Genomic DNA, 13,036 nt, shown 5'->3' with positions numbered 1-13,036 from the left:
TTCTTTGTATATTTGGAATATTAACTCCCTATCAGATAATGATTTGCAAGTATTTCCTCCCATTCCACAAGTTGCCTTTATAGTCTGTTGATTGTGTCATTTCACACAGAGAAGTTGTTAATTTTGGTGATGTCCAGTTGGTCTATTTATTCTTGTTTGAAAGATTTATTTGTTTATATTTTTGGCTGTGTTGGGTCTTCGTTGCAGCATGGGAGCTTTCTCTAGTTGTGGTGAGGACTTCTCACTGCAGTGGCTTCTCTTGTTGCAGCACGGGCACACAGGCTTAATTGCACACGCCATGTGGGATCTTCTTGGAGCAGGGATTGAACCCATGTCCTCTGCAGAGGCAGGCAGATTCTTAACCACTGGACCCCCAGGGGAGTCCCCCCTATGTTTCCTTGTAAGAGTTTTATAGTTTTAGTTCTAATATTTATGTATTTAATCTGCTTTTATATAACATTAGAGATGATCATGTGTTTTTCTTCCCCCGTCATTCTATTAATATGGTGCATTGCATTGATTTTCTGTGTTGAATCATCCTTGCATTTCAGGAGTAAACCCACCTGGTTATGATGTATAATCCTTGTAATATGCTCTTGAATTCTGTTTGCCAGTACAGTTGTCCCTCAGTATCCAATTGGTTCCAGGACCTCCAATGGATACCAAAATCTGTGGATGCTCAAGTCCCCTATATAAAATGATGTAATATTTGCATACAGCCCATGTACATCCTCCTGTACAGTTTAAATAATCTCGAGGTTACTTAGAATACCTAAGTACAATGTAAATGCTATGTAAATAGTTGCTATCATGCAAAAACTTCAAGATTTGCTTTTTGGAACTTTTCCAGATTTTTTTTTTTTTCAAATATTGTCAATCTATGGTTGATTGAATCTGTGGGTGTGGAACTCATAGGTATGGAGGGCCAACCGTACTTTTTTTTTTTTTTTTTGAGGATTTTTGCATCAGTATTCATCAGGGATATTGTTCTGTAGTTTTCTTGAAGTGTCCTTGTCTAGCTTTGGTAACAAGATAATTCTGGCCTCATAAAATGGATTTGAAGATGTTCCCTCTGCTTCAACTTTTTGTACGAGTTTGAGGAAGCTTGATTTCAATTCCCTAGATCCTTGCTAGAATTCACTAATGAGGCCATCTGGTCCTGGGCTTTTCCTTTGTTGGGAGGTTTTTGATTACTGATTCAATTTGCCTGTCTAGTTACAGATTTCTTCAAGATTCAGTTTTGGCAGGTAATATGTTTCTAGGAATTTATCCATTTCATCTTGATTGTCCAACTCGTCACATAAGTGTTCATAGTACTCTCTCATAATCCATTTTGGTCCCATAAAAATCAGTTGTAATGTTCCTGATTTCACTTCAGATTTTTACTTACTTGGGTCTTCTCTCTTTTTAAATTAGTCAATCTAGCTAAAGATTTGTCAATTTTGTTGATCTTTTTTTCAAGAAAAAAACAACTTTTGGTTTCATTGACTTTCATTTTTCTACTTTCTGCTTCATTTATCTCTGAACTAATCTTAATGATTTCCTTTCTTCTGCAAGCTTTGAGTCTGATTTCTTCTTTTCACGAATCCTTAAGTTAGGCTGTTGATTTGAGCTCCTTTTTTAATGTAAGGATTTACAGCTGTACGTTTCCTTCTCAGCACTGCTTTCCCTCAATTCCATAGTTTTCATTTGTCTCAAGGTATTTTCTGATTTACCCTGTGATTACCACTGGGTGTTTGAGTGTGTTGTTTAATTTTGTACAATTTATGATTTGTCCAGGTTTTCCTTCTGCTATTTCTGGTTTCTTTGTGACTGAAAAAGAGTTTGTATGACTTGAAATTTTAGAGGTTTATTAAGATTTGTTCTATTGCCTAACCTGGAGAATGTTCAATATATACTTGAGAACAATGCTGCTATTGGATGAAGTGTTCCATATATATATATATGTCAGGTCTGGGTGATCTGCAGTGTTATTCAAATTCTGTTTCCTTATTAATCTTCTCTTTGGTGGTTCTCTCCATTATTGAAGTGTACTCTCTTTCAGTTACTATTTGTATGCAATACCTTTTTTCCCATCCTTTCACTTTCAACCTATATGTGTCCTTAGATCTAAAGTGAGTCTCTTGAAGACAGCTCAAATTATTCCATTTTTCAGCTCCTGAACTTGTTTCTTTATTATAATTTCTACTTCTTTGTTGATAGTCTCATTTTTCTCATATTATTTTCCTGATTTCACTTAGTTGTCTGCCATCTTTTTCCCCTTCAGCTGATTGAGCTTATTGAAGAAGTTGTTTTGAAACCTATCAGTAAGTAATAGGCCTACGTTTCTTGAGAGTTTCTGGAGATTTACTCTGTTTCTCTGAACGGACCTTGTCTCCCTGTTTCTTTGTATGTCTTGTCATCTTTTGTTGGAATGGGGCATTTGAAAAGACACCCACCTCTCCCATTCTTTGTAGACTGCCCCTGTTCAGGGGAAGACCTTCACTAATCAGCCTGGTATGAAAGTTCAGAGTTCTTTCAAATACTTTATAGTGGTGTATCTTCCCTGGGCCTGTGTGTGTATGTTTTAACTCCACATTCCCAGCAGACTAGCCGTCTCACCCCCACTTCTCAGGGATTTAGATACAGTGTTGTATCCATCTATCCATAATCTTGCCCCCAGTCACCTGCAGGCCTGCAGACTCTTGGCAGCTGTCTCTGGCAGCAGAGTGGTATCTGCTTTCAGCAACCACCCACGTGATATCCAAACCACACCAGCATTCTTATCACCACTGAGTCAGAGATAGAAACCTGTGCCCCTGGCAGGTCCCAGACAAGTCAGCACATTGCAAGCAAGTTCCATTCCTTTCCCTCCACCCCAAAGCAGAAGCCAGGAACTGACTGCCTTCTCTGAGAGTGTACTGGGGAAGGCAAGCAAAAAAAAAAAAAAAAAAAAAAAGCCATGAAATTTCCTACTGTTTGGAGTGAGACTTTTTCTCAGTCAGGCACTCACTTGGTTGTTGCTGCTGCTTAACTGGTTTCTAGGGTTCTCACAAAGCTACTTTGGTCCACTTATTGTTCTATACTCAGTGTTTCCATGGAGGAATAAGGATTTGTAGAGTTCTAGCCTGTTGCCTTACTGATGTCACTCTCCTGTCTCCCCCCCTGGATTTGATCAAGATATTTCCAAAACACCATTTTTTTCTGTCTTGTCCAACATTATTAGATATCCTACCAGAAGGATTGTCCTGAATAGTCCAAATTGCTTACTTTAGTACACTGTTCTTAAATACCATCCTTGGGTTCCAGAGATTACTTCCAGTTGGTCATGATGTTCTCTTAGCTTATGTCTCAACACATTTTTGAATTTCACTCACTAACATATTAGTAACATCTACATTCAAGTTTGCAGTTGGGATTCTAACTTTCCTCTCTTGCTCTTGAGTTGTCATCCTCCATCAGATAATACTAATTTCATTAAAATGAGTTGGGAAGAGGAAGGTTTCTTTTTTATATTCTGAAACAGTTGTGGTACATTATTATAACTAGCCTATAAAACGATCTGGGCCTGGTGTTTTATATTTAATTTCAAAATCTTTTCATTTTAAAATAATCACAGATTGTGAGGAAGTTCAAAGATAGTATCAGCTTTCCAGGTGGTGCTAGTGGTAAAGAACTTGCCTGCCAATGCTGTAGATGCAGATTTGATCCCTGGGTCAGGAAGCTCCCCTGGAGGAGGGCATGGCAGCCCTCTCTAGTATTCTTGCCTGGAGAATCCTATGGACAGAGGAGCCTGGCGGGCTACAGTCCATGGGGTCACAAAGAGTTGGACACGACTGAAGCAACTTAGCACACACCACAAAGATAGTACAGAGATGTCCTGTGTATCTTTTATCTCACTCCCCCCAATGTTTAAATCTTCCCTAATTATAGTACAATAACAAGACACTGACATTGTGTATAGTTCTGTGACATTTTGTCATAGGTGTGGATTCGTGTAACCACCACCATCAAAATACAGAACTGTTACACCACCACAAACATCTCCCTTTTTCTACCCTATCATAGTCACACTCACTCCTCCTCCCAGTAGCTGCTAATTTGTTCATCTTTATAATTTGTAGTTTTGAGAATGTTATAGAATCATACAGCACATGATCCTTGAATTTGTCTTTTTTCACTCATGCTTTGGAGATCTGTCCAAGTTGTTGCCTATATCAACAGTTTGTTCCCTTCTGTTGCTGAGTGGTATTCCAGAGTACGGATGTACAGAATTTCTTTAACCATGTACCAACTGTAGGCTATTTTGGTGGTTTCAAGTTGCTCAAGATTCTCCAAGCCAGGCTTCAACAGTATGTGAACTGTGAACTTCCAGATGTTCAAGCTGGATTTAGAAAAGGCAGAGGAACCAAAGATGAAACATCCACTGGATCATTGAAAACGCAAGAGAATACCAGAAAAACATCTGCTTCATTACGCCAAAGCTTTTGACTGTGTAGCTCACAACAAACTGTGGGAAATTCTTCAAGAGATGAAGATACTAGACCACCTTACCTGCCTCCTAAGAAATCTGTATGCAGGTCAAGAAGCAACAGTTAAAGCTGGATATGGAACAACAGACTGGTTCCAAATTGGGAAAAGAGTACATCAAGGCTGTATATTGTCACCCTGCTTATTTAACTTAAATGCAGAGAGTACATCATGCGAAATGCTGGGCTGGATCAAGTACAAGCTGGAATCAAGATTGCCGGGTGAAATATCAATAACCTCAGGTATGCAGATGACACCACTCTTATGGCAGAAAGCAAAGAAGAATTAAAGAGCGTCTTGATGAAAGTGGAAGAGAAGAGTGAAAAAGCTGGCTTGAAACTCAACATTCAAAGAACGAAGATCATGGCATCTGGTCCCATTCAGTTCAGTCACTCATTCGTGTCCGACTCTTTGTGACCCCATGAATCGCAGCACGCCAGGCCTCCCTGTCCATCACCAATTCCCAGAGTTCACCCAAACTCATGTCCATCGAGTTGGTGATGCCATCCAGCCATCTCATCCTCTGTCGTCCCCTTCTCCTCCTGCCCCCAATCCTTCCCAGCAACAGGGTCTTTTCCAATGAGTCAACTCTTCGCATGAGGTGGCCAAAGTATCGGAGTTTCAGCTTCAACATCAGTCCTTCCAATGAACACCCAGAACTTATCCCCTTTAGGATGGACTGGTTGGGTCTCCTTGCAGTCCAAGGGACTCTCAAGAGTCTTCTCCAACAGCACAGTTCAAAAGCATCAATTCTTCAGCGCTCAGCTTTCTTCACCGTCCAACTCTCACATCCATACATGACTACTGGAAAAACCATAGCCTTGACTAGATGGACCTTTGTTGGCAAAGTAGCAAAGTACTGTCTCTGCTTTTTAAAATGCTATCTAGGTTGGTCATAACTTTCCTTCCAAGGAGTAAGTGTCTTTTAATTTCATGGCTGCAATCACCATCTGCAGTGATTTTGGAGCCCCCCAAAATAAAGTCTGACACTGTTTCCACTGTTCCCGCATCTATTTCCCATAAAGTGATGGGACCAGATGCCATGACCTTAGTTTTCTGAACGTTGAGCTTTAAGCCAACTTTTTCACTCTCCTCTTTCACTTTCATCAAGAGGCTTTTCAGTTCCTCTTCACTTTCTGCCATAAGGGTGGTGTCATCTGCATATCTAAGGTTATTGATATTTCTCCCGGCAATCTTGATTCCAGCTTGTACTTGATCCAGCCTGGCATTTCGCATGATGTACTCTGCATATAAGTTAAATAAGCAGGGTGACAATATACAGCCTTGATGTACTCTTTTCCCAATTTGGAACCAGTCTGTTGTTCCATGTCCAGTTCTAACTGTTGCTTCCTGACCTGCATACAGATTTCTCAAGAGACAGGTTAGATGGTCTGGTATTCCCATCTTTTTCAGAATTTTCCACAGTTTGTTGTGATCCACACAGTCAAAGGCTTTGGCATAGTCAATAAAGCAGAAATAGATGTTTTTCTGGAACTCTCTTGCTTTTTCGATGATCCAGCGGATGTTGGCAATTTGATCTCTGGTTCCTCTGCCTTTTCTAAAACCAGCTTGAATATCTGGAAGTTCACAGTTCACGTATTGCTGAAGCCTGGCTTGGAGAATTTTGAGCATTACTTTACTTGCGTGTGAGATGAGTGCAATTGTGCGGTAGTTTGAGCATTCTTTGGCATTGCCTTTCTTTGGGATTGGAATGAAAACTGACCTTTTGGATTTGAATTAGCTCAACTGGAATTCCATCACCTCCACTAGCTTTGTTCGTAGTGATGCTTTCTAAGGCCCACTTGACTTCACATTCCAGGATGTCTGGCTCTAGGTGAGTGATCACACCATCATGATTATCTGGGTCGTGAAGATCTTTTTTGTACAGTTCTTCTGTGTATTCTTGTCACCTCTTCTTAATAGCTTCTGCTTCTGTTAGGTCCATACCATTTCTGTCCTTTATCGAGCCCATCTTTACATGAAATGTTCCCTTGTATCTCTAATTTTCTTGAAGAGATCTCTAGTCTTTCCCATTCTGTTGTTTTCCTCTATTTCTTTGCATTGATCGCTGAGGAAGGCTTTCTTCTCTCTCCTTGCTATTCTTTGGAACTCTGCATTCAGATGGGAATATCTTTCCTTTTCTCCTTTGCTTTTCACTTCTCTTCTTTTCCCAGCTATTTGTAAGGCCTCCTCAGACAGCCATTTTGCTTTTTTGCATTTCTTTTCCATGGGGATTGTCTTGATCCCTGTCTCCTGTACAATGTCACGAACCTCTGTCCATAGTTCACCAGGCGTTGTCTATCAGATCTAGTCCCTTAAATCTATTTGTCACTTCCACTGTATATTCATAAGGGATTTGATCTAGGTCATACCTGAATGGTCTAGTGGTTTTCCCTACTTTCTTCAATTTAAGTCTGAATTTGGCAATAAGGAGTTCATGATCTGAGCCACAGTCAGCTCCCGGTCTTGTTTTTGCTGACTGTATAGAGGTTCTCCATCTTTGGCTGCAAAGAATATAATCAATCTGATTTCAGTGTTGGCCATCTGTTGATGTCCATGTGTAGAGTCTTCTCTTGTGTTGTTGGAAGAGGGTGTTTGCTATGACCAGTGCGTTCTCTTGGCAAAACTCTATTAGCCTTTGCCCTGCTTCATTCTGTACTCCAAGGCCAAATTTGCTTGTTACACCAGGTGTTTCCTGACTTCCTACTTTTGCATTCCAGTCCCCTATAATGAAAAGGACATCTTTTTTGGGTGTTAGTTCTAAAAGGTCTTGTAGGTCTTCATAGAACCGTTCAACTTCAGCTTCTTCAGAGTTACTGGTTGGGGCATAGGCTTGATATTGAATGGCTTGCCTTGGAAACGAACAGAGATCATTCTATCATTTTTGAGATTGCATCTAAGTACTGCAGTTCGGACTCTTCTGTTGACCATGATGGCTACTCCATTTCTTCTAAGGGATTCCTGCCCACAGTAGTAGATATAATGGTCATCTGAGTTAAATTCACCCATTCCAGTCCATCTTAGTTCGCTGATTCCTAGAATGTCAACGTTCACTCTTGCCATCTCCTGTCTGACCACTTCTGATCTGGTCCCATTCCTTCATGGCAAATAAATGGGGAAACAATGGTAACAGTGACAGACTTTATTTGGGGGGGACTCCAAAATCACTGCAGATGGTGACTGCAGCTATGAAACTGAAAGACATCTGCTCCTTGGAAGAAAAGCTATGACCAACCTAGACAGCATATTAAAAAGCAGAGACATTACTTTGCCAACAAAGGTTTGTCTAGTCAAAGCTATGGTTTTTCCAGTAGTCATGTATGGATGTGAGAGTTGGACTACAAAGAAAGCTGAGCACTGAAGAATTGATGCTTTTCAACTGTGGTGTTGGATAAAACTCTTGCGAGTCCCTTGGACAGCAAGGAGATCCAACCAGTCAGTCCTAAAGGAGAACAGTCGTGAATATTCATTGGAAGGACTGATGCTGAAGCTGAGACTCCAATCCTTTGGCCACCTGATGTGAAGAACTGACTCATTGGAAAAGACCACAATGCTGGGAAAGATTGAAGGAGGAGAAGGGGATGACAGGGGATGAGATGGTTGGATGGCATCACCGACTTGGTAGACATGAGTTTGAGTAAGCTCCGGGAGTTAGTGATAGACAGGGAAGCCTGGTGTGCTACAGTTCATGAGGTTGCAAAGAGTTGGACACGACTGAGCGACTGAACTAAATAATAGTGCTATGAATAATCATACACAGGGTTTTGTGTGAACAGTTGTTTTCATTTCTCTGGGATAATATCCAGGAGTGCATTTTCTGGATCACATAATAAGTGTATATTTAGCTTTTTTTCCAGAGTGACTGTACCATTTTACCTGCCCACCAGCAATATATGAGAACAAGTTTCTCCACATTCTTGGCAGTATTTGGTACTGTCACTGTTTTTCATTTTAACTGTTGTAATAGGTGTGTAAAGTGTTATCTCATTTTCCTACTGGCTGGTACTGTTGAATATCGTTTCAGATGCTTATTTGCCGTCGTGGGTGAAATGTTTCCATGTGTCTTGTCCATTTTCTATGTAGATTGTTTTCTGACTTAAATTTTTTTTTAGTTTTTTTTTTTTTTTTTTAAGAAAAGAAACACAGTTATCAAAGGGGAAAGCAGGGGAGGGATAAATTAGAGGAGTTTGGGATCAGTAGATACACACTACTGTATATAAATATAGCAGATAACAAGGTCCTGCTGTATAGCACAGGGAACTAAATTCAATATTGTGTCATAAACTATAATGGAAAAGAACCTAAAAAGAGTAAAATATATATATACACACACACATATATAAACTGAACCACTTTGCTGTACACCTGAAACCAACACAACATTGTAAATCAACTATATTTCAACAGAAACTTTTTAATGGGAGGATAATTGCTTTACAGTGCTGGGTTGGTTTCTGCCATACAACGTAAATCAGCCATAAGTATACATATGTCCCCTCCCTCTTGAGCCTCCCTCCATGCCCCCATCCCACCCCTCCAGGTCATCACAGAACACTGAGCTGAGCTCCCTGTGTTACACGGCAGCTTCCCCCTAGCTAGCTATTTACATATGGTAGTGTATATACATCAATGCTACTCTCAGTTTGTCCTTTCTCTGCTGTGTCCACAAGTCTGTTCTCTATGTCTGTCTCTATTCCTGTCCTACACACAGGTTCATCAGTCCCTTTTTCCTAGATCCCATATGTATGCATTAATATCTGATATTGTTTTTCTGACTTACTTCACTCTGCATAACAGGCTCTATGTTCATCCACTGTTAAATTTTGAGAGTTGTTTATGTATTCTAGATATGGGTCCTTTGTCAGGTATGTGGTTTGCAAGTATTTTCTCCCAGGACTTTGTTCTTCCATTCTTTTGATGGGAAACAGCAAACAATTTTGATGAAGTCCAATTTATTGATTTTTTTTCTCTCTTATGAATCAGGCTTTTGGTGTCATGTCTAACAACTCTTCACTAAACTGTACCTGTTGTCTTTCAGAGGTACATTTCAGCCTACAGATTCAGTAAAGTTAACAGCTGAGAGGTGCTTTTAGATTTAATATTCCTACTCCAATCAGTTTGGGCAGATTGCATTTTTCTGAGAAATACTTTGTTTTGAAATTTATCCACAAAGTTGAGTCACTTTTTGAAACCTGTAGTTTTGACTCCTTGTTCCTAGTACTATTTATTTGTGCGTCTCTTTTTTTCTCTCGAACCATTCTGTTGTTCATTTCTTCCTAATTCATTAATTTCCTTCTGCTTTCCTTGGTTTATACCAGGGATCAGCCAACATTTTCTGTAAAAAGCCAGATAGTAAATATTTCAGGCTTGGTGGCTGGAGAGTCTTGGTCACAAATACTGTGCATCACAGCACGAAAGCAGCCACAAGCAGCACGTCAATGAACGTGCACGGCCATGTCCCTTAGCACTAATGGACAACCCATGAACGACATTCTCAGGCAGTTCAGTGCTGAAAGTGTTCCATCTTCAATATCACCTGAACTTGGCATAGAATATAAGTTGACAATTATTTTCTCTTAATGCTGTAAAGACTCATTCCACCATCTTCTGTCATTGCTGGTAAGAGAATGGTTATTTGTTCCTTGAAAAATCATCTCTTTTCCATTCGTGTTGGTGGCTTTGAGGACCTCTGCTTGAGTTTTCCACAGTTCCATTCTGACGTGTCATGGTAGAGGTTTATTTATACTGTGTGGGACACCCTGTGCTTTTTTGTGGGAGGCGGGCGCACCACACAGCATGTGGGACCTTGGTCCCCCGCCCGGGGATCAGATCCACGTGCCCTGCATTGGAAGCTCGGAGTCTTAACCACTGGACCGCCGGGGGCGTCTCACTGTGCTTCTTGGATCTGAGAACTTTCTCATTCTACAATTCTCACTTCATCTTCCTCCTCTCATATTTTCCAGTTAATTTTCTCTTTTGCTATTAACAACTTACTGACCAGAGACGAATTAATATGTTTTTTGTTACCTAAATGTTATAGAATATTGACACCTATCAATATTCACTTACATGACAAATTGCCGGCCCCAGGCGTTGGTTTCTGGAAAAGTCGCCTGGCCCAATAATGCGTGGTTTTAAATTTATGTGACTATTATTTTTTCATTTCTAGGAATCAGTTCTGGAATTGTGCTTATCTTTAGTAATCTTTAATTCTAGCATCCACAAGTCTTGGAGAAAGTCTTTCTCCTTGACCAAACTCTACTCAGGCTACTTTAGAACTCTTCTCAGCCAGGTCCTGACTTTGGGCTTCCGTGCTCATGTCTTCATTGTCCCGTTTTAGCAGGTCAGTCCCTTTATCAGGATCCTCCCAAGCTGATCACCTTGACCTCTGCAACTGGGTCATGTCTGATCTCCCTAGCCTGCCTTCAGCAACAATTCTGTTAGGTCAGCTTAGCCAGAAATCTCCCCGATCCCTGACCTTTCCTTTTAGTAATCTTCCATCCACTGACCCCCCTCTCCCTGCTGCTCTTGGACTCTAAATTCCCACTTCTCCTTGTTGTGTTAAGAGATGAGTCCAATCTTTCTGCCCCTACTGCAGTGGTCCCTACACCTACAGACCCCCAATAAAGCCTGCCTAACTGTTCTTTTACGAGTGTCATGAACACTTGCTCCATTACCAGGGATCCGCTGCCATTGTTGCAGTCGCTGACTTCCGTGTCTGGGTGGTGGGACATGAGCCGTGGGAACTGCACACAACTTTGGTTGCAGGTGTGCCCAAGGGTTCCCAGACCTTGTAGGGCGTGTACATTCACATCCTCTAAGGGCAGGCCTGTGGTTCTAATTTTCAGCAGCTGCCTGACCTCCCCAAGCTCTCGTCTCCTGCACCAGAGGTCACCGGGCTCGCTAGACTGGAGTGAAGTGTGGGGGAGTTTGGGGCATCTTTTTCTCTTTCTTAGTAACTTTCTTAATAACTCCTGGGACTTCCCTGCTCAGGGAGCCACAACAAAGACCTAGCCCAGCCAAATAAAAGTTAATTTTTTTTAAAAAAATGTACTCCTTTGCACATAGCTTGGCTTTGCCTCTTAGCTCACTGTACAACAGCTGAGTGTGTGTCCTCTGGGCTTAAGTGAAGAGAAAGGAATGGGTTTTCCCTCCGGGATGGAAGCAGGGGATCAGAGTGCTTGTTGGCACGGCCACTCACCGCACTGTGGAGGTGGGTCCACGGGCACGAAGCCCCTGGCACACAGGTGGACATAGGCGGCGGCCAGGGTGCAAGCAGGCTGGTGCTCTTGGGGGCCACAGGTGTCCCGGGCACACAGGCTGAGGAAGGGTGTTGGGTCCACCTGAAATCCGGCACCCAGAGTCAGTGTCCCTGCCCACCGCACCCTGGGGAGTAGCGCAGAGGAGGGGTGTAGGCTAGTTTGGGGCACGGGCCTCCTCCGTCCTGCGGTCCACCCGCTGCGTGGCCTCCAAGGCCGCACACTCACCACTCCAAAGCAGCTTGCCAGGCTGGAGTGGGGGTCGTGGAAGAAGGCCTGGCAGGTGGGGCTCTGTTCCGGGCACGCCAGCCGAGTCTTCTCCACGGCTCTGCAGTCACCAGCCACCTGGAGGCATGAACCCAAGACTCAGGCCTCCTGCCTGGACCTCTGTCTCCTGGGCGGCTCCACTGAGTGCCCCAGCCGCAGGAGGGGACCATCACCCCCTCGGCCTAGGATGTAGAACCTCTGCAGCCCCGGAGACGAGAACCCCACGCTGCTCAGGTGCACGGCCAATCCACACGGACGGTTCCCTCTCCACCCCCAGCAACCTAGTGATGACGCCCAGGCCTGTGGAAGGGCGGGCTGGGAGCGGCTCACCTGCCAGGCCGGGGCCAACTCCTCCAGGCTGCTGGCCACCGTGCCGTCCGGCAGCATCAGCTCATTGTGGGCCTCATTGTCATTGGTGCCCAGAAGGCCGGCGGACAGGCCTGTGGGGCAGAGAAGGCAGGACGGGCCATGAGAGCCCACTGGCCAGGGTCGGGGGCGTGGCCAGACCCTGCATCCTCCAAGGCTGACCTTCCGAAACACCAGCCCTGGCGCTGAACCTCCTCTCCAGAGGGAGAGGAGCACAAGGACTGTGAGGGAAGCATTTGTTCTCCTCCCGGGCCCTTCCCTGTCTACTAGCCCTCTCCCGAGTCCACCATCCTCATCCCGAGCTGGGAGGCAAGCTCCTCATAGGTGTTCCTGGGACGGCCCAACCAGGTCAAGGGGAGGGGGCAGAACGTGGGGTCAGAACCCTGGGCTCAAAACCTGGCGCCGCTGCTCATGGCTGGGGACATGGGGGTGAGTAAATTAACATGGGTTATCTGTCCCAGGGGACAGCGGTGGGAGGATCAAAGGAGAAGGAGCTGACCATGCATTATAGCTTCTAGAACAGGGCAGTGGTCAACCAGCCAGCTATGTCCAGAGTTCTACACCCCTCAGTTTGATCCCTGGGTCAAGAAGATACCCCCTGGAGGACGGCATGGCAACCCACTCCAGTATTCTTG

At 43.4% G+C, this 13,036-nt stretch overlaps 1 protein-coding gene across 1 annotated transcript in view; it reads right to left on the bottom strand.

The window, feature by feature from the left end:
* Positions 1–13,036, bottom strand: part of APOLTP (apolipoprotein lipid transfer particle homolog) — a 168,901-nt gene that overhangs the window by 1,964 nt on the left and 153,901 nt on the right. Inside the window, exons 65-67 of the mRNA XM_081560372.1 lie at positions 12,366–12,475; positions 11,997–12,113; positions 11,711–11,852 (exon numbers count right to left, since the gene is read on the bottom strand). Coding sequence (XP_081416498.1) covers positions 11,711–11,852; positions 11,997–12,113; positions 12,366–12,475 — 369 coding nt within the window. The remainder of the gene's footprint in view (positions 1–11,710; positions 11,853–11,996; positions 12,114–12,365; positions 12,476–13,036) is intronic.

Source organism: Giraffa tippelskirchi, chromosome 13 (genome assembly GCF_054371585.1).
Source record: "Giraffa tippelskirchi isolate mGirTip1 chromosome 13, T2T-mGirTip1v1.2.pri, whole genome shotgun sequence".
Classification (NCBI taxonomy): Eukaryota; Metazoa; Chordata; class Mammalia; order Artiodactyla; family Giraffidae; genus Giraffa; species Giraffa tippelskirchi.
Note: the sequence above shows the minus strand (reverse complement) of the source record. Positions and strands in the feature narration are given on the sequence as shown.